Here is a 22,030-nt window from a genome sequence, read left to right as displayed (position 1 = left end):
CGGGCAGAGCGCAACTAGCACTCTGCCTGGAACACTGCTCTGCTCCTGGAAACACTGTCCATATATGGACTGTGATGTCAGGGGCTTCCCCAGAGACAGTGTCCCAGAGCAGAACCGCTTGCGCTCTGCCTGGGACTGCTTCTCTCCCTCCGACATCACTGTCCATAAATGTACATTCTGTCTCTGGGGCAGCCCCTGACATCAGTCACGAAGCAGAGCCGCTAGCACTCTGCCTGGGACTCCTTCTCTCCTCCCGACATCAATGTCCATTTATGGACACGGATGCCGTGACGATGGCAGCGACAGCACTGGCAGTTTGCCGGGTGCGGACGCCGGTCCTGCATAAATCTATATACTGTTCAGTGTTATTCTGTTGAGAATTTCTACATAGAGTAACTATTATTAATAAAACCCTAATTCCATCTCCACCCATACTTCATCTCTTCCTGGAGACTGCATGAGGCGGTTTTCACACAGTGCTTACTTTGGTGTTTTTTTTTTCTGTGTTCTTTATTTGTGGGTGGGGGGGGGGGTGGTTAAAGAAAAAAAAACAAAAAAAAAAACCCGTGGCCAGTTTAGTTTGAAGTCTGTCATAAAATATACGAGACTGCCGACATACACAGCATTTTTTTGGGGCGTCATTGAGGTATTTATCAAACGGCTGCGTGCACTTGGTATGGTGTTTCATTAGCATTTCTCTGGGGGAAAAAATGCTTGTAAAAAAAAAAAAAAGCCACCAAAACATTTTTTTAATGCTGTTTAAAACTCCAGACAAAAAGCCTCTGTGAAATATACCTTTTTTTAACCATTAATTCCCATTCATTGCAGCTGCCAGAAAGCGCACACACACTGCTGCACCGTCCATACAGACAATTTAGGTGGGTGCCGCCAATATAGCCGCCCCCCAGGGAAGTTTTATAAATAAAAGTTTTGACATTTTCAGGTGCAGATTTTGGTGCATGTGGTCACATTTTAAACCCCGCTCCTTTTCCCAAACCACACCCCTTTTGATAAAGCAATGCCCCATTGCCCAGAATGCCGGGAAAAAAAAAAAGTCTAGTTGTGGCACATCTTGCCAATGCTTCTCTTCTACATACACTTAATTGATCAAACTAACAATAGAGAAGACCGTTACGGTGACAGACTCTAAACTATGAAATGTAAACCAGCAAGTGCAGGGTGCCCACCCCAATCTCAGCTACAGGGGTCTGTCAATGTAAGTTTCAACATATGTTGGACCCCACAAATTTGATTAAATCACATACAATTGGCTAAAGAGAGAGGGGAGAGGGAGAAGAGATAGGAAAGAGAAGAAACCCTGTATAGACTTGGTTCTTTCACGTGTATTCAGCTCACATGCCTGTTAATGTTGCTGCATTTACTACAGCTCTTGCGTTGAAGTTGTGCGCATAACAAAGTGCATCAGCCAACAGCAGTCGTCCTTCAGCATCCGTGTTATCTACCTGTATGGAGACATCAGCTTTACTATTTTTTTTAGACTACATATAAAATAGACTAAGCTGCAGTTAGGAGTTCAAATAAGGTAATGCAACGAGGAGAACGTTTCCTGAATGATGGCAAGACTGAATGTGCATCCTTCACCACTGCTTTATCTGCGGGAAGTACGTAATACATACGCCAAAGAGCACTACATAGCAAAAATAATAATAAAAAAATTACTAAAGTTTGGCCTTCCTGATGCTGGTTTCCTATTCTATTTTTTATTCTAGGAGAGAAGGACAATGCGGCCCTTAGACTGGTTCTCCTCCCTTGTGTTGGTATGTTGAGGTGCCGGTGGAGGAGAAGGTAAATCCTATCCAGATCCACACTGCCCATGGATCATTCTTTTCATAGTCCCTATGACATGATGCCCTGAGTGACAGTGAAATAAGAATATAAGTGTAGGGACCGTTCCTCTATTGATACTATGTTTAGTAGAGACTAAAAAATCAGCATAAGCAAAGGCGATTTGTAGTTATAAAAACAGCAACTACAGACCCACAGGATAATGACGGACTACTGCCAGCAATGGAAGAAGAATAACAGGATTACCTGGATGGTCTTCCCGTTCTTGGCCTTCACAACATCCCCGGGTTTATTAGCTTTGCCATTGGGCATATTTTCACACAGTGGAGCCAAACCTTACAAAAATAGAATAACCATATCATTAGCTTTACGGGAAAGAATAAAAGTGTCAGAGCCCATTGATCACCTCGGTCTAGTTATAGCCTTCTAAAGCAGGCCAAACCCGCCAATTTCGGCAGGACCAACAGACCACCTGATGTGTATGGCGGTTTGCCGCCCGATCTTTTTCTTAGTTTGGAGATTAGGCAATGCCAGAGGAATCTGGAAGCGGCTTTCTCCCTTCTCTCTATTGAAAAGAAATACATTTTGGCAGGGCGTGAATGTACACAGTAGAGTCACATTATTATGACCACCATCTAATATCCAGAGTAACCGCCTTTGCAGCACGGACAGCAGCTAGGCGGGCTTGGAGTGACTCAATAAGGTGCTGGTAGGTTGTCTCCGATATCTGGAGCCATGCTGACTGCAGTGTATCCCATATTTGCTGGATTGTGCGTGGGAGAGGATCCATAGAGCGAAGAAGAAGATCGAGGTGTTCCCACAGATGCTGAATTGGGTTCAAGACTGGCGAATTAGCGGGCCAATGAAGAACTTGGAAGTCCTGGTCGTGCTCTTACAACCACTGTCGGACATTTCTAGCTGTGTGACATGTCGCATTGTCTTGCTGGAAGATTCCATCTGCCCCGAGGAAGACAAACAGCATGTATGAGTGGATGTGATCTGCAACGATGGATTCATACCCAAATCGGTTCAGAGCCTTCCACATGGATCAGTGGGCCCAGAGAATGTCATGAAAATATTCCCCAGGCCATAACGCTTCAGCCACCAGCTTCGGTTCTTCCAGCAATGGTTGCAGGGTGTTTGTTCTCGGAGGTATCTCGCAGAAAACAGGATTTATCGGAGAAGTCAACCCTTTACCAATCATCGGTGGTCCAATTCCGATACTGCCGTGCAAATTGAAGCCTTTTTTTCTGATGCACCTTTGTTAGCATAGGAGCAGTGACCATCTGTTTGTTCAGAGCCCCATATGCAGTGGGGTTCACTGAACTATTGTTTTAGACACACGTCTGGTAGCCTCCTTGGTTGATTTTCATGGTGAGCTGCTTGTCGTTCGGCCCTCGCACACCTTTGTAGCCCGCATTCACCTCTCGCATCAATGGCACGTGGTGCTCCGCGGTTTCCACGTCTGTTATTCCCAACGGTGCCATTTGTCCACTCACCACAGCAGCCCGCGAACAGTTCACAAGCTGCCCTGTTTGAGAAATACTGCCGCCCTTGGCCCGAAAGACAATAATCAGCCCTTTTTGCAACTCTGATAAACCCCTTTTACCCATGGCAACAATGAGTGATATGTGTTCAGACAGCCTATCACACACATTATATACCCACCAAGCCTGCCGTCCTTCATGGGCTACAAGCTGTAGACATCGAAAGTAGGAGGTGGTCATAATAACGTCACTCGACTGTGTATATGGAGGAGTCATTAGCAATAGCTGTCGGTGGAACGAGCATTAGAGCGACAGCTTTCTAAAGTACATGGCCAGCCTAAGAGATTGATTATAACCGTCATTTGCTTAGTAGATAATTGAGAATATAACAGGATGAAAATCTAGGCCAACTCCCCACTTTTCAAATAGAAAGCAGTTACCAGATCTAGTCGGCAGGGATTGCTTTAATGGCTATAGACACCTTTGAGGGCATTTTTTTTTTTTTTTAAATAAAACCTGACGGGTTCGGTGTCGGCGGGTCCTGCGTGTCCCTGACATGCAGGATCGAACTGCTATCAATCACATCTATGTTTAGAACTTAGATGGGATCGATTACAGGTGTATCCTGCATGTCAGAGACACGCAGGACCCGCCCACGCTGAACACGGCACGTCCGCGGGACTAACGGATTCAGTGTAAAGCGAATGTACACTAATCACACGGACTAATCTATTAAAAAAGAAAAAGCCCTCAAAAGGTGCTCAGCCTTTCTGTAAATCACTGCAGGTTAATCAGAAATATAAGAATCCTAAAAAAAAAAAAAAAAAATCTTGTTTACATAATGCGTCGAAAGTAAGAACATTTCAGAGAAAGTTCAGGCAGAATTGTGTAGTTGTAAGGGTTTTTGGACCCCTCTTCAAGTTTTTGCTAGCTTTTGCTTAAAAGGGGTGTGCATTTTGGCAACCAGTTTTTTTTATTACGCCAATGCATTAAAAATGAAGCCACTTTGCAAATAGTCTTAATTAAAAATAGCCCACCGTTGTGTATACAGCTCTTATGCAGACCTATGCATCACTATCGGTGACAGACAAAACCGGAAAATAATTAAAAATGGAGCAAGGAAAAAAATAAATATGTACAAATCACATTTACTTACCAATGAGGTTAATGGGCAACTTGAGAGTTGCAGCAGTCAAGATGGCAGAACAGACCGTGGCTGCTCCACCCATATCTGCTCTCATTGCATCCATTCCAGACGATGGCTTCAAGGAAATCCCGCCACTACAAGAGAAACAGCATTCACAGGGTTAAGAAAATAAATCAGTATATGTTTCCAAACAAGCAGATGTCTATTAAACACTTGTCTGTTCAATTGAAGTAACCTGAATTATACATAGTAACCACCGGAGGCTCAGACTGCTGTTCTGTCTCCCCATGCTTTACACTGCAGTTTTGCTTGTTCAGATTGGCTTCTATGTAGAGGCACAAGTTCACCAGAAAATCAGAGTATAGAGAGCCCATTTCTCTTACATGTGTTAAATACTACACATACAGAGAAAAATGAGCCTCTGCTAAAGTATGCTAATAATATCCTCAATTTTATAATAAAGATTGGGAAAATTAAAACGTCCAAATAATTTTGTTTTTAAAGTTTTATGATAAATTCTGAAATTTAGATTTTAGGACCACACGCAGAAATAAGGATTACACGTCAGTGGGAATGCAAATACAGGTCATGTGAAATATTATTTTGTAAAGGCTGAAAATTGCATCCTCATCTATGCAGATTCTGACCTGTCAAAAGTGACTCCTTTCCCCACAAACACAAGAGGGGAGTCTTTAGGGTCATGGCTGCCAGTATAGTGGATTTCCAGGAAAACTGGAGGTTCATCAGATCCTTTGGCCACACTTAAAAATGCTCCCATTTGTTGCTCTTCTATCCAGGACTTAGATCTAGAAAATGAAAGATAAAATATATTACCGTCATGTCTGTGAACAGTTACAACCTTCTCCAACAAGTTTATTTATTCACCATCAATAGCCAGGGTCTGTTAGATTGGGCTAAAGAAGGTTCACATCATGCAGTTCCGGTCTTGGAAATGTATACTTTTTGGATGCACTCATGGTTTCAGAGATTATATATATATATATGTACACACTACCGTTCAAAAGTTCAGGGTCACCCAATTCGCACTTATATTTATCAAATGAGTTGCAAAATGACTAGAAAATATAGTCAAGACATTGACAAGGTTAGAAATAATGATTATTTGAAATAATAATTTTCTCCTTCAAACTTTGCTTTCGTCAAAGAATGCTCCATTTGCAGCAATTACAGCATTGCAGACCTTTGGCATTCTAGCTGTTAATTTGCTGAGGTAATCTGGAGAAATTTCACCCCATGCTTCCAGAAGGCCCTCCCACAAGTTGGATTGGCTTGATGGGCACTTCTTGCGTACCATACGGTCAAGCTGCTCCCACAACAGCTCTATGGGGTTGAGATCTGGTGACTGCGCTGGCCACTCCATTACAGATAGAATACCAGCTGCCTGCTTCTTCCCTAAATAGTTCTTGCATAATTTGGAGGTGTGCTTTGGGTCATTGTCCTGTTGTAGGATGAAATTGGCTCCAATCAAGCGCTGTCCACAGGGTATGGCATGGCAAAATGGAGCGATAGCCTTCCTTATTCAAAATCCCTTTTACCTTGTACAAATCTCCCACTTTACCAGCACCAAAGCAACCCCAGACCATCACATTACCTCCACCATGCTTGACAGATGGCGTCAGGCACTCTTCCAGCATCTTTTCAGTTGTTCTGCGTCTCCCAAATGTTCTTCTGTGTGATCCAAACACCTCAAACTTCGATTCGTCTGTCCATAACACTTTTTTCCAATCTTCCTCTGTCCAATGTCTGTGTGCTTTTGCCCATATTAATCTTTTCCTTTTATTAGCCAGTCTCAGATATGGCTTTTTCTTTGCCACTCTGCCCTGAAGGACAGCATCCCGGAGTCGCCTCTTCACTGTAGACGTTGACACTGGCGTTTTGCGGGTACTATTTTATGTAGCTGCCAGTTGAGGACCTGTGAGGCGTCTATTTCTCAAACTAGAGACTCTAATGTACTTGTCTTGTTGCTCAGTTGTGCAGCGGGGCCTCCCACTTCTCTTTCTACTTTGGTTAGAGCTTGTGTGTGCTGTCCTCTGAAGGGAGTAGTACACACCATTGTAGGAAATCTTCAGTTTCTTGGCAATTTCTCGCATGGAATAGCCTTCATTTCTAAGAACAAGAATAGACTGTCGAGTTTCACATGAAAGCTCTCTTTTTCTAGCCATTTTGAGAGTTTAATCGAACCCACAAATGTAATGCTCCAGATTCTCTACTAGCTCAAAAGGAAGGTCAGTTTTATAGCTCCTCTAAACAGCAAAACGGTTTACAGCGGTGCTAACATAATTGCCCCAGGGTTTTCAAATCATCCATTAGCCTTCTAACACAGTTAGCAAACACAATGTACCATTAGAACACTGGAGTGATGGTTGCTGGAAATGGGCCTCTATACACCTATGTAGATATTGCATTAAAAACCAGACGTTTGCAGCTAGAATAGTCATTTAGCACATTAACAATGTATAGAGTGTATTTCTGATTAATTTAATGTTATCTTCATTGAAAAAAACGGTGCTTTTCTTGCAAAAATAAGGAAATTTCTAAGTGACCCTAAACTTTTGAACGGTAGTGTGTGTGTGTGTGTGTGTGTGTGTGTATATATATATATATATATATATATAAAAACACGTGCAAAAACTGTACTATGTGAACAAGGTCTACTTCTGAACTCGGACCCTGATAGATCTTAGAACCCCATGATTGGCAGCTGCTGTCCAGAGTCATATGTATTCTAATTGGAGTAGTTTTTACATAAACTTCCACTTTAAACTGGACAACACTTTTTCGGATTTGTCACTCTTTAGCAACACACTAGTTAGAAGCCTTTATAGAGAGGAGTATAAAGGAAAGCGAAAAACAAACACACGCAAAGTGAACCCATTATGTACAGCATAATAACGTTTAGCCATGTAAGACTACCACTTCAAATCACAAACAGAATTAAATTTCGGTTCATTGCTTAGTAAAAATATAGATAAGAGCAGCACAAAACACCCAAAATTCTATTAAAAGAGGTGAACATAAGAGCGGTCGCTGCAGGAAAAATTTTGTATTATATTTTGCCCCTTCAAATGAATGGCCAACCAAGTAATACGCGCAGAGCAGGGTCCACCATAGAGGGCTGCTATGGCTTATAGAGGGGGGGGGGGGGGTCCAGAGCAAGAGACCAACCCTCTAGGATATCCATATGGACAGGTGTTATCTACATGATCACTTTCGTATATGCACACAGCATAAACAGATTTAATTTCCAATGCAGTAGAACGGGTCAGCAACCTGTGACACCAGTGCCATAGCTGGCACATGAGGCATGGTTTGCTGGCACACTTCCCTCTCTCAGAGCCAGCGCCGTTGTGTGCTTGGTGACGCTGAACACATGGAGAAAGAGCGGCGCTTCATTAGGATCTTGGCCGTACTGATCACCAGGTGAGAGAGAGAGCAGTGCTTCATTTTGTTTGTTGCTGCTGAACACTTGGCAAGCACACAATGCAGGACCGCTCTCTCCTGGTGATCAGCGCCGCAAAGCGCATAATGAAGCGTCGCTCTCTCTCCCCGTGATCAGCGCCGCAAGAAGGGAGTTACGTAACCGCTCTGTAAAAGAAAGTTAGTAAAAGTTGGCAGCTCTCTCTCCTTTGTGCACTCTCCAAATCGGATGTTCAGTAGCCGCGCTCTCTCCTGTGTGCAGCCCCCGCAAGATGATATTCAGTCACCTCGTATGCACCACAGATGGATCATCTTTGCAAAGACAGTGACAAGGGTCACACCGAAATTATAGCTTAATTAACTGATTAATTGGTTTATGTCACATACGTGGTCTTCATGTTTGCATGGCACACGGAGCACTTCATCATTGTTTTTGTTTTTTTTAATCGTCACGCCATGCAAAAAAGGTGCCTACCATTGCAGTATAACAAACTAATTTTTAGGTCACCAGACTACGATGTTAATGGGTTCAACTTTTTTTGTTGCAGCGTCAAATGTTTTTTTAAATTCTGATGTGTTATATTATGCACCCGATGTCAACGAGAAACTCACAATTGTGCCCAGCCATAGGCAGAAAAGAAGACATAAAGAACAAGCATTGAGATCACACGTATAGAAATGCGGTGTGCCTCTTTACATGGTTTCCTCAATAACTATATTCACTGACTTCCTATTGCTTATATAGCGCCAACATATCCTGCAGCGCGGTACACCAGTCTGGTACCATGTCGCATCTCATTATGTATGTAGTGTTACAGCAGAGAGGTCAGCAGTCTTACCTCGTGAACACCTTCACACCGCCTCCCAACGCTTCCACCTTCTGTTGAAATATCTCAGCAAACCTTGAAGGAGTTATATAGTTTGCCGGAGATTCCATCAAGTAACGAGCCAAGTTCTGTCCCTCTGCATAGGAAACGCCTTTATGCCAGGCATCAATGTCGTGACTAAACAGAACAAATAATTTACGATGAATACGCTTTATCATAGACACAGACTGTATAATGAGCTGCCATTTTTCAATACATGGGAACGGTTAAGGGCCTGTTCACATCAAGGTTGGCTTTCCGTTCCGGGGTTCCGTCTGAGGTTTCCGTCGGGTGAACCTTGCAACGGAAAGTCAAACAAACAACAGCTTCCGTTCCCGTCACCATTGATATCCATGGTGACGGAAACATTGTTAATGGTTTCCGTTCGTCACCATTCCGGCAGGTTTCCATTTTAATGACGGAATTAATAGCGCAGTCGACTGCGTTATGGATTCCGTCGGAAAAACGAACAAGCCCTTGAAGGGTTATTCCTATCTCAGACATTTACGTCACATCTGCAGGATATAAAATGTCTGATAGATGAAAGTCCCAGCTCTGAGGCCCGCACCTATATCGAAAAAGGGGGGCAGCCAAATACGTCCTGCCTGGAATTACAGCTGGGGACTATATGAAGAGGTGGCCATGCACGCGAGCCGCTCTCTCCATGATGGAGTTACGGAAACACACGAGCCACTTTAAGCGGAGCTGTCAGTCCAGTTTTTACTGACAGATTCGGTTTACAGCGACGTTATGTAGCTTTTATATGCAGTGGATACAAACAAACCGCAGCGCAAAAATAATAACAGGATGCCCCCCAGAAAAAAAAAAAAAAACAACGTCAAAGCTTATGACCCTTTAGCCTACATTCACACGACAGTGAAAAAGAAAATGGCCAACGGTCGGTTTTTCATGGCCATATTGCATCAGTTTGTCTAAATTTTCATCCATTTCCAGTTCATCCGTCCATTTTTAATGGCCGTTAAACATCAGTTTTGCATCCGTTTCTCACGCCCATTAAAAAAAAACAAAAACTAATGAATTTCATTTGTGGGACTTTTTTTGTCCCAACACCCTGAAAACACCCAAAGGAAGGTCACATGTTCACCTAGACACGATTTACAGCCTCACTGTAGAAGATGCCACACGGCCCCTGTAGATGATGCCACGCAGCCTCACTGTAGATGATGCCACACAGTCCGACATTTATTGATGCCCTACACACTAAACAATGCAGCACAGTCTTCTTCAGGTGTGGTCTCTCGTCTTCACGGGATCTGCAAAGGAAGAGCAATGACGTCATTGCGTCGTCTTCGTGAAGACTAGACCACACTTTAAGACGGCGCTGCATCTGTGAGCGTGTAGGGCAGTCAGCGTCACCGCGCCGCCGATAGCCTCTTGAATCCCCATGTCACAGATCTGTTTTTAACGGTTGTTACATGTATTGACGGCCATTAAAAATTGATCCATTGACTTCCACGGAGGCCGTCTGGCCGTAAAAATTGCCAAAAATAGGACAAGTCCTATTTTTTGATGACCAACGTGCACGGGCCGTTAAAAAACCGGCCGTGTGAATACACCCATAGAGCGTCATTGTTCTGAAAACGGCAGTGTGATGGCCATTCAAAAACGTCCGTCAGATGGCCTTTTCTAACGGTCGTGTGAATGTAGCCTTAAAGATACAGCCTGTTTTCGCCTAATCGACCAGGTCATTTCTTCAAATCTAACAGGTGTCAATTTATGTGGAAATAGCTTTGGAATGCTTTTATTTTGTTCAAGCGATCCTGAGATTGTTTTCTCGTGGCACATTGTATCAACCAAATTTTACCACTAACTTAAAGTACATTCAGTGTTTATTTGTGGAAAAACACCGAAATTTTTACAAGGCTTAGAACTTTAGCAGCCATTTCTCACATTTCCAAAAAAGCCTTTTTTTTTTTATGGACCAGTTCAGTTCTGAAGTGGCTTTCAGGGTCCTATATATTAGAAACCCCCATAAATCATCCTATTTTAGAAACTGCACCTCTCAAAGTATTCAAAACAGCATTTAGAAAGTTACTCAACCCTTTAGTGGTTTCACAGGAATTAAAAGCAAAGTGGAGGTGACATTTCCATTTTATTTTTATTTTTTTGCAGAAAACCTGTTTTAATCCATTTTTTTCTGTAAGGGTATGTTCACACGTCTAGACAAATTAGGTCTGAAATTACGGAGCCGTTTTCAGGCAAAAACAGCTCCTGAATTTCAGACGTTTTTGCATGTACTCACATTTTTCGTGCCGTCCGTTACGGATGTAATTGGAGCTTTTTTTCAATGGAGGCAATGAAAAACGGCTCCAAAAACGTCCAAAGAAGTGACATGCAGTTCTTTGACGCGGGCGTCTATTTACGCACCGTCTTTTGACAGCGACGCGTAAAAATACACCTCGTCTGAACAGAACATCGTAAAACCCATTGCAAGCAATGGGCAGATGTTTGCAGGCGTAATGGAGCCGTCTTTTCAGGCGTAATTCGAGGCGTAAAACGCCCGAATTACGTCTGAAAATAGGCCGTGTTAACATACCCTGACACAGACGGTCTTACCAGAGAAACCTAACTATTTAATTGCCCAGATTCTGCAGTTTTTGGAAATATCCCACAAGTGGCCCTAGTATGGTAATGGACTGAAACCCAGGCCTCAAAAGCAAAAAGGAGCACCTAGAGAATTTTGGGGCCTCCTTTTTATTAGGATATATACACAATGTCAGGTGTGAAGAGGTCTTGTGATGCCAAAACAAAGGAAACAACACAAAAAACACCCAATTTTGGAAACTACACCCCACAAGGAATTTATCAAGGGGCATAGTTAGCATTTTAACCCCACAGGGTTTTTGCTGAATTTAGTGGGATTAGGCCGTAAAAATAAAAATTTAATTTTTCCAATAAAACGTAGAAATCTTCAATTTTTACAAGGTATAAAAAAGGAGAAAAAGCACCCCAATATTTGAAAATAAATTTCTCCTGTTTACAGCAATACCCCATATTTGGTAATAAACTGCTGTTTGGACACACGGAAGGGCTCTGCATTGAAGGAGCGCCATTTGGAGCTCAAGTTTTGCTGTGATGGTTTATGGGGCCATGTCAAATTCGCGAAACCCCTGCAGGACCAAATCAGAGGAAACCCCCAAAAGTGACCCCATTTTGGAAACTACACCCCACAAAGAATTCATCGAAGGGTATAGTGAGCATTATGACCCCACAGGGTTTTTGCTGAATTTAGTGGAATTGTGTCGTAAAATGATTTTTTTTCTGATAAAATGTGGAAATTTTGCAAGGAATAAAAGGCGAAAAAGAACATTTTTAAAGCAATTTCTCCCGGTTACGGCAATACCCCAAACAGCAGGGCTTTGAAAAGCAGGAGCGCTATTTGGCATGCAGATTTTGCGGATTTGTTTTTTGTGCACCTGGTCGCCTTTGCAGAGTCCCTGAGGTACCAGAGTACATTGGAAGCCCCGAGAAGTGACCCCATTTTAAAAACTACACCCCTCAAGGCATCTATCATTTGCCTGGACATAGGTCAGGGCTCAGAAGTGAAGAGCACCATGCGCATTTGTGGTCTACGATGGTGATTTTTACCGCATTGGCCAAAAATTGCAGGGCCCTGAGGTCAAATAGTAAAACAAACCCCCAGGTAGTGACTCAGATTTTGCCTTAGGGCATTTTAAAGAGGCTCTGTCACCACATTATAAGTGCCCTGTCTCCTATATAAGGAGATCGGCGCTGTAATGTAGGTGACAGTAATGCTTTTTATTTAAAAAAACGATCTTTTTTCACAAAGTTAGGAGCGATTTAAGTTTATGCTAATGAGCTTTCTTAATGCCCAAGTGGGCGTACTTTTACTTTCGACCAAGTGGGCGTTGTACAGAGGAGTGCATGACGCTGACCAATCGGCATCATGCACTCCTCTCCATTCATTTACACTGCACTAGCGATATAGTTAGATCACTATGTGCAGCCACATACACAAACACTAACATTACTACAGTGTCCTGATAATGAATACACATGAAATCCAGCCTGGACGTCATGTGTACTCAGAATGCTGACACTTCTGACTCTTTTTTGTGAGATTCCGGCAAGTGAAACCAAATCTCGTTTACCTCCGTGATCTCGCAAGATTTCGTATCCGTTGCTGGAATCTCACAAAAAAAGTGTCAGAAGTGTCAGGATTCTGAGTACACATGACGTCCAGGCTGGATGGTCATGTGTATTCATTATCAGGACACTGTAGTAATGTTAGGGTTTGTGTATGAGGCTGCACATAGTGATATATCTATATCGCTAGTGCAGTGTAAATGAATGGAGAGAAGTGCATGATGCTGATTGGTCAGCGTCATGCACTTCTCTGTACAACGCCCACTTGGTCGAAAGTAAAAGTACGCCCACTTGGGCATTAAGAAAGCTCATTAGCATAAACTTAAATCGCTCCTAACGTTGTGAAAAAAGATCGTTTTTTTTAAATAAAAAGCATTACTGTCACCTACATTACAGCGCCCATCTTCTTATGTAGGAGATATGGCACTTATAATGTGGTGACAGAGTCTCTTTAAGGGGTGTAGTAGGCATTTTGACCCCACAGGTGTTTTTTCATTAGAAATTAATGCGCAGCGGATGGTGCAAAGTGAAAATTTTAATTTTCCACTAATGTGCCATGTTAGTGCACAATATCTTATGCCCAGCTTGTGCCACTGAGGACAAACATCTCAAACTGTTAAGCAGATTCTCCCAGGTATGGCAATACGCTGTTTGGACACACTGTAGGGTTCAGAAGGGAGGGAGCGCCATTTGGCGTGCAGATTTTGTTTGGTAGTAGTTCTGTTTGGGGTTTTACTGGTATTTCAGTTTCTAATGTGGGGGCATATGTAAACTATGCAGAGAACATCAGGGCATAATAATGCGGTAAATAAATAATAATTCATAGATGTCTTGTGTCGCCATATTTTGAGCCAGAACTTTATTTTTTCTCCACCGGAGTTGTGTGAGGGCTTATTATTCCATTTTTTGGCAAACAAGGTGACCAAAAACCAGCAATTCTGACAATGTAAAAAAAACTGTGTTCACCGTGTGCTATAAATTAAATTTTTCTTTATTCTGCTGGTTGATACGATTACGGTGATACCATACGTAGTTTTTTTATTTTTTGCAACGTTTGCACAATAAAATCACTTTTTAAAAAAAAAGTTTGGTGTATTCATGTAGAGGAAGGTTACACAGGTGCAATATACTGATGAACAGACACTCTCACACCTCATTCATCAGGGGGTGGCTGCTTAGCATTAAAATTGCACACAGATATAGCTTTTAAAAGTGGGTCAGTCACATGGTTTCATGTAGTGCAGAGTATTCTGAGAGCCATAACTTATTTTTCAGTCAAAAAAGCTGCATAAGAGCGTGTGGTTTTTATTGGTACTACTTTGGCATTCATGTGACTTTTTGATCACTTTTTATTCTATGTTTTGGGAGGGGTGGTGACCCAAAAAAAAAAAAAAAAAAAAAAAAAGGATTCAGGCATGGTTTTTTTATTTGCGGCGTTCACCGTTCAGGAAAAATAAAATGATAGCTTTATAGTTTGGGTCGTTACAGACGCGGTGATAAAAATAAAAATATTTCGTAACGTTTTCATTTTTTCCCTAAAATAGAAGACTTATTATAGAAAAAAAAAAAAAGGCAGTTTTTTTTTTTTAACTTAACTTGAAGGCGTGCACCTCTGATCTTTACCATAATATATTGCACTACTCACGTAGTGCAATGCATTAGATCTGTCAATTATTCACTGACAGCAAGCCTCGCCTCCAGGTGGGGCTTAATGGGCTTTCATACGTGGCAGACCAGGAGGCAATTTTTAGGCATCTGGCTGCCATAGCAACGATAGGCACCCCCGCAATCACTGTGTCGATGCAGATCGGCTTCAAACCACTAAGATGCCGCAATAGCTTTTGATCGCGACATCTAAGGGGTTAATGGCGGGGATCAGAGCTAGCTCTGTTACAGCAGGGTGACATACAGCTGACACCTGTGGTTGATCTCACAGGCTCACTTGAATAGGAGCAGAGTTGCAGTACTGCAGCACGGCCGCTATACTGTGACCAGAGCCTTCAGCTTCCAGAGCCTTCAGCTTCCAGAGCCTTCAGCTTCCAGAGCCTTCAGCTTCCAGAGCCTTCAGCTTCCAGAGCCTTCAGCTTCCAGAGCCTTCAGCTTCCAGAGCCTTCAGCTTCCAGAGCCTTCAGCTTCCAGCACAAACATCCAGTGCCCGGAGGCAGCCGATCGGTGCGGGGTTCGGGTGTCGGACCAAGACGATCATATACTAATAACCTATCCCGTGGATAGGTCATCAGTATGAAAAGCCGGTCCATGCCCGGACAACCCCTTTAAGCGAACTACAACTTCTGTAATATTTCTGACTCGTTCAGAATTTTTTGTCGATAGTCACCTAGTAGTTAATTATTTTCTTATATGTAACAATTCTGATTATACTGCGATTCATTCGCAATTTCCTGTCACTGTGTAGCCCGAGCCTGAAGAACATACATAGGACTTTCATGAAGAGTATATGGCAGGAATGTTTCTACCTTCCGTATAGTTGTGTTGAGACTTTTTTCTTCTTTTTTGACTTAAGCTCATCATATTCAAATAATCCCAGCACCGCACCTTCTGCCGCTGCCTGAGCATCTCCACAAGGATCCACTTCAAGGTGTTCAACCTCCAAATCCTGCATCTGCCTACAGCCCACTGGATAGCACAGCAACAGACAAACATTTAGAATTTAAGATAGGTAAAGGGTTAATATTAACACAATATTATACTTAAGAGCGAACATAATTCCCTGTTTGCAAACACTAACCAACCGTAAGTATAGTGCATATTATCCTAGTGAAACAGGTGTGCATACACGTTTACACTACTATTAATTCATTTTAATGGGCCTGATCTGCAATACCAGACAATGCCACACACATGGAGGGCGCTGTGTTAGGTTCTGCCCCTTTAGGGTATGTTCACACGCAAACTCAAAAACGTCTGAAAATACAGAACTGTTTTCAAGGGAAAACAGGTCCTGATTTTCAGATGTTTTTTGAGCAATTCGCGTTTTTCATGTCCGTTTTTGGAGCGGTTTTTCAATAGAGTCAATGAAAAACGGCTCCAAAAACGGCCCAAGAAGTGACATGCACTTATTTTTCGTGGGCGTCTTTTTACGCCCCGTTGGAACAGAATGCCGTATTTCCCATTGAAATCAATGGGCAGATGTTTGTAGGCATCTGCTTTCAATTTTTCAGCCGTTTTTCGGGTTGTTTACAGCCCAAAAAACGGCTCAAAAGTCTACGTGTGAACATACCCTTACACTAATCTGATGTGTTTCTACAATCCACTTTTCCTCCTCGTCTGACTTCGGACTTGGAAAGATGCATGGAGCACACTTAGTAGTACATTTTGCCGGGGCAACCGCACGACGCCCAGAGAATCTCGTGCACGGATCTGATTAAAATAGTACACGTGCACGAGATTCCACAATTATCGTACCACTGCCTTGGCAACTGTACCGCCCAGTGTGCAACCTGCATCTCTCCAAGCTTAATGTCACATTAGGTGGGACACTAAGAGATGGATGCCACCAATCATACTTAGAGGACGTATCCCAGGGACCATCAACAGAAAACCCCTTTAAGTTTTACTTGAATTTCTCTCCTATTTTCCACCGGTTTACATATTGAAGTGTAAAGAGAGACCCGGCCAGCTTTGAAAAATACAAAAGGTCAAATTATCACATGAGCCGTCACAACAAGTCACATATTACCTGATACGGCGGTCCTAATATTCTCCTTGCTTTCATTCCAGATCTCCTGCTGATTGACGCCAGCTGACCGTTTACCTAAGCCGACCACTACCACACTGGGGAATTCCTGCCAATGAAACAAACATATTGCAAGGTTATGTTCACACTTTACTGGCAGAACCACATGCATAAATGTACCAGATGCTCCCCATTACATCACCCGCAGGCCAAATGTGGTGTGAATGGAGTGGTAACCTGCCCGTCTTTTAGCTAACCACCTACAGACAATAGAAAGGGGCAGTAACACACAACTGCCGCAAGTCTGTAACCATGGAGACACATATGTCTGCATAGCAGCTGCATACACAACACTTTCAGTTGCAATGGGGCGATAAAAAAAAAAATGAAATAACGAATGAATGCAAAAGAGCACATCGCCTTTAAAGTGTAACTAAACGTTCGACAAACGTCTGACGTGTCATAGCGACATGTCAGAAGTTTTGATTGGTGGGGGTCCGAGCACAGCGACCCCTACCAAATGCTAAAACGAAGCACTTGTGTGAGCGCTGAGCCGCTTCGTTTCTGTTCGGCTTTTTTTTTCTAGAAATCAATGTAGCGGTGTACGGGCTCAATAGAAAGCCTATACGGGCCGTACACCGCTACATTGATTTTTGTAAAAAGCCGAACAGAAACGATGCAGCTCAGCGCTCACACAAGTGCTTCCGCCGCTTCGTTTTAGCGATTGGTAGGGGTCTCAGTGCTCAGACCCCCACCAATCCAAACTTCTTATACGTCACTATGACAACATGTCAGAAGTTTGTCGGAACGTTTAGTTACCCTTTAACTATATAGTGGACATAGAGCGGGTTTTAAGAAAAACTAAGCTTTAGCCACTAGAAAAAGATATATTAATAAATGAATTGGAGTTTTAAAAAAAAAGCACAAAATCTAAAGTAGAAAACTTATTTCTCTCTCTGCCTCCCTTTGGTTTTATTATGATGGACTCCTACAATGCTGGATCATTCAGTAACGTTCTAGAATACTGGAATTCCTGCACTGGAACAGCAGAAAAATCCCCAAAAATAAATGTTACCAAACGTATCTGCTCATAACAGAGAATTCACACATATTCAGCACTATGTAGTAGTAATATAAATAATAGTGATGATAATAAAATACCTTATTCAAACCATAAAATATTCGTGTTTTGCCTTTCTTCGGTGCAGGTCCAGACCTGTAAAGTAAGACAAGATTACTATGGAGGTGACGGCGTAGCTGTAAATCCCACCTATACGTGAATGATATAGACGTTTCACCTGGTCAGCTGATCTCTCAGTTTTCCTGAAACAACATTGTCAAACGTGACTCCTGCGTGGGTAAGAACCACATTTTCATCCTCCTTATTCTTTTCATACACACCCAGGACAAGCCCCTATAATAGAAATACATCAAATAGCTCAGGACGTATTCTTAGGCCTCATACACAATGTGTTATACAAATCCATAACATGGCACTGGGCCCAAACTGTAACTTAATATGCCGCAGATTTTATACATAGGCACATATGAGATCCATAAGAGAAATGCTCCAAAGCACGTCATACTATGGAGATATCCTCCACTTGAAGCATTGCTTTTGGGGGAGATACGCTGCCTCGCGATGAAGGCAACATATGGCGGATTGCTTAAGGGTCCTTTTTACATACAGGGTCTGTGCACACAGCCTACATCTACATGGGGAAGCCAGTTTTTTTTTTTCCCCACGAGCCGAAAAAAAACGCTCATGGGAAAGAAAAGCAACATGCCCTTTCTTCGGGCGTTTCCGGCTCTGACCTCCTATTGACATCAATGAGAGGCAGAAAAAGCGCTTTTTGCAGCGTTTTTTTGTCCGCGACGCTCAATGGCTGCGGCTGAAAAACACTGTGAAAAAAACAGCAAACGGCGTGCAGGAATGTAAAAATCTGCCTCAAAATAGATTTTTTTTTGCCTGCAAAAAACTGTGTGAACAAGGCCTAAGACCTTATTCACACGACAGGGTTTCTCGGCCGTGTGACGGCCATTTAAAAAACGGCCGTCACACGGCTGCTGTAGGAACGATAGTCCCCTAATGGGGCTATTCACACGAGCGATTTTTTGACGGCCCGGGTAACCCGGCCGTCAAAAAAAATGGGACATGCCCTATTTTCGGCCGTTTCCAATGGGAGACGGGCGGCCGGGAGGTCTATGGGGCCAGGTAATACACGGCCATAACTTGAATGTGCTCCAAGTAATGGCCGTCGCTCGCTTTCTCCTTCTCCTCCTCACAGTGCGAAGTGCATGTGAGGAGGAGGGTATGTCTTTTGCTCCCTGTTGGAGCTTCGGCAACACTGTGGCCGGGGATTGGGGATTCCGCTCCAGCAGAAGTCCCCGACTTCACTATGTCCATATATGGACACAGTGAAGTCAGGGACTTCTGAAGCGGAATCCCTGGCGATGTGGCCAGGGATTCCGCACCAGGAGAAGTCCCTGGCTTCACTGTCCATATATGGACATTGAAGTCAGGGCTTCTCCTGCAATGGTGGCGCTATCTACAGACAGGTAGTGGTGGGGGGGGGGGGGGGTGCCATCTATGGTGGGGCTGCAGTGTGCCACTACCGACGGTGGGGCTGCAGTGTGCCACTACCGACGGTGGGGCTGCAGTGTGTGGCTTTCTCTACAGAGGGAAGTGTGTGGCTTTCTCTACAGAGGGAAGTGTGTGGCTTTCTCTACAGAGGGAAGTGTGTGGCTTTCTCTACAGAGGGAAGTGTGTGGCTTTCTCTACAGAGGGAAGTGTGTGGCTTTCTCTACAGAGGGAAGTGTGTGGCTTTCTCTACAGAGGGAAGTGTGTGGCAAAAATTTACAAATGAAATTCATCCGATTTTAAAACGGACAGTGAAAAAACACGGATGCAAAATGGGTCAAAATCGGCAACACGGCCCGGAACGGATGTAAACCGGCCGGAAAAAATGGCAGATTTTAAGCGTCCGACACTCGGACCCTGTTGTGTGAATAAGGCCTAAGGCCCCAAAAACTGAGCCATTCACTTTCATTGAACACTGACACCTTTCCGTAGCACTACGGAAGGGTGTCAGTGCCGTGGAAATGTTCCGGGAATTATGGAACATGTCCGTTCTTTCGCATTTTGCGGGCCGTGCTCCCATACTTTGTATGGGAGCACGGCCCGAAAATGCGGCTGTCAGTCAGCGGCCGGCCGTGCCCGCAATCGCAGGCCGTGATTGCGGGCACGGTCGTGTGCATGGGGCCTGAGGGTAAAGCTAAGGCTGGGGCTACATAGTCAATTTTTGTAGCGCAACTTTCCAAGTTCACAGGAGTGCAAAGTACTCATCTGGACTGAAGATGTAGCTCGAAAGATCGGGCTATAAAAATTCTCCATGTAGCTTCAACCTAAAGGTCAGTTCACACGGCGCCTTTCTGGCGCTGATTTTGATGCGAAAACCGCATCAGAATCAGTGCTGAGAAGCACCCTTGTCAGCAGAAGATAGGATGGGGGGGGGGGGGGGGTCATGGGCCCCGTTCTAGAGATAGGTGGGACCCGCATCTATCGGATATATGCCATAAATTTCCAAGATGGGAATACTCATATAACCCATTCACGACATTTGACATATCCATACGCCAAAGTCGGGTAGGGGGGGGGAGAAATATGGAACGGGCTCACGTAGTGAACCTGCTCCATACGATGCTAGTGTATGTTACAGCCGACACGTCAGAGTAATGAGCGGGATCGTGCTCGAGCACAATACCGCTCGGTTAACTCGTTAAATTCCGTGGTCAATAGCGACCACAGCATTTAAATAGTTAGAAAGAGGGGGCGACCCCCTCTAACAGCTCATCGCTCCCCCCGCAATGCAATCACGGGGTGGCGATGGTTGCCTGGCGGCCTAATGAAGGCCCCCAGGTCCGCCATCTTTGTGGTCCTATTAAGCCCTTCCTCCGGCAGGGCTTAATAGAAGCCTGTCAGAATCATGATATACTGCAATACATTAGTATTGCAGTATATCGTGCAAGCGAACTAACGATTGCTGGTTGAAGTCACCTAGGGGGACTAACAACAAAAAGCAAAATAAGTGTTTTTTTTAATGTAAATAAATTAAAAGTTCCCCCCAGAGCATAGTAAAAAAAGAAATAAACATAATTGGTATCGTCGCATCCGTAAAAGTCTAAATTATTACAATATATCATTATTTAACCCGCACGGTGAACGCCGTAAAAAATAAATAAATTGTAAAACACCAGAATCTCTATTTTTTGGTCACCTCATCTCCCACAAAAAAATGTAATAAAAAGTGATCAAAACGTTGCATGTACACCAAAATGGTATTCTTAAAAACTAAAGTTTATCCCGCAAAAAATAAGCCCTCATACCACTTAATCGACGGAAAAATAAAAAAAAAAGTTATGGCTCTCAGAATTTGGCGACACAAAATAAATTGTATTTTTTTACACTTAGGTTTTTACTTGTAAAATATAGATAAAAACTATATATTTGGTATCGCCGTAATCGTATTGACCTACAGAATAGAGTGAACATGTGGTTTTAATTGCACAGGGAATTCCCTAAAAACGAAGCGCAAAAAACAATGGAGGAATCGCTGTTTTTTTCATTTTCTACCCCACAAATAATTTTTTTCCCGTTTTCTATTACATTATATGGCAAAATAAATGGTGCTACAAAAAACTACAACTCGTCCCGCAAAAATCAAGCCCTCATAGGACTAGATCGACGGAAAAATAAAGACGTTATGACTTTTGGAAGGTGGGGAGGAAAAAACGAAAATTAAAATCTGAAAAATGGCTGCGGCGGGAATGGGTTAAACTAAAGTGCCACATATTATTCTTCGGCATCTAATATTTCATCACTGAAAGGGCGAAGATCTTACCCATGTACAGCACCAACATCTTCATACTTTATCGTCATATATTGCGGTCATACATTACGGGTTTCTACACTTGACACAAGAGCCATGACAAGATTGCGGTCATGAACAGGTTAACAGAAACAGCTGCAGTCAAGAAGGCTTTACCTTTCGGCCGGAGTCGTAGGACTGTGCTGACAGGGAAAGGGTCCTGCAGCAGGTCCTGTGTACACTCCTGTGGAGCACAGCTCTGAGTGGCTGCAGCATGATCTCTGCTCTTCGCTGTCAGGAGCTGTCACTTATGTTCAGCCTGTGTCCTCTAACATGTGCGTAGAGGCACCGGATAATGACATCATCACACAGAGACCCATAAAGCCCTCCCTCAAGAGCACAGATCTGTAACTCATGGTGATCAGCTTCAGCCAGCACAAACATGTTGCAACTCGTGGGCCATCTAGTGGCAAGACATCATACTGCAGGACCCTAAGATCTACAAACTACATGAGTTCCAAAGCTGTGTTAGGCCCCATTCACATCGCGTTTGTGCTATCCATCGGGTAAATAGACTATAATGGGTCAAAGGTAGA

The 22,030-nt window shown here is 43.3% G+C and overlaps 1 protein-coding gene across 1 annotated transcript in view; it reads right to left on the bottom strand.

Moving 5' to 3' along the window:
• LAP3 (leucine aminopeptidase 3) overlaps window positions 1-21,799 on the bottom strand; it is a 28,600-nt gene extending 6,801 nt beyond the window's left edge. The window contains exons 1-10 of the mRNA XM_075849386.1: window positions 21,612-21,799; window positions 17,865-17,980; window positions 17,728-17,782; window positions 16,570-16,675; window positions 15,347-15,506; window positions 8,718-8,882; window positions 5,088-5,246; window positions 4,450-4,574; window positions 2,053-2,141; window positions 1,361-1,463 (exon numbers count right to left, since the gene is read on the bottom strand). Of these exons, the coding sequence (XP_075705501.1) occupies window positions 1,361-1,463; window positions 2,053-2,141; window positions 4,450-4,574; window positions 5,088-5,246; window positions 8,718-8,882; window positions 15,347-15,506; window positions 16,570-16,675; window positions 17,728-17,782; window positions 17,865-17,980; window positions 21,612-21,710 (1,177 nt within the window). The 5' untranslated portion in view covers window positions 21,711-21,799. The remainder of the gene's footprint in view (window positions 1-1,360; window positions 1,464-2,052; window positions 2,142-4,449; window positions 4,575-5,087; window positions 5,247-8,717; window positions 8,883-15,346; window positions 15,507-16,569; window positions 16,676-17,727; window positions 17,783-17,864; window positions 17,981-21,611) is intronic.
• Between the last annotated feature and the right edge of the window lie 231 nt (window positions 21,800-22,030).

The sequence above is a fragment of the Rhinoderma darwinii genome, chromosome 1 (genome assembly GCF_050947455.1).
Source record: "Rhinoderma darwinii isolate aRhiDar2 chromosome 1, aRhiDar2.hap1, whole genome shotgun sequence".
In the NCBI taxonomy this organism is placed as follows: domain Eukaryota; kingdom Metazoa; phylum Chordata; class Amphibia; order Anura; family Rhinodermatidae; genus Rhinoderma; species Rhinoderma darwinii.
This window is presented reverse-complemented; position numbering and strand designations above follow the sequence as displayed.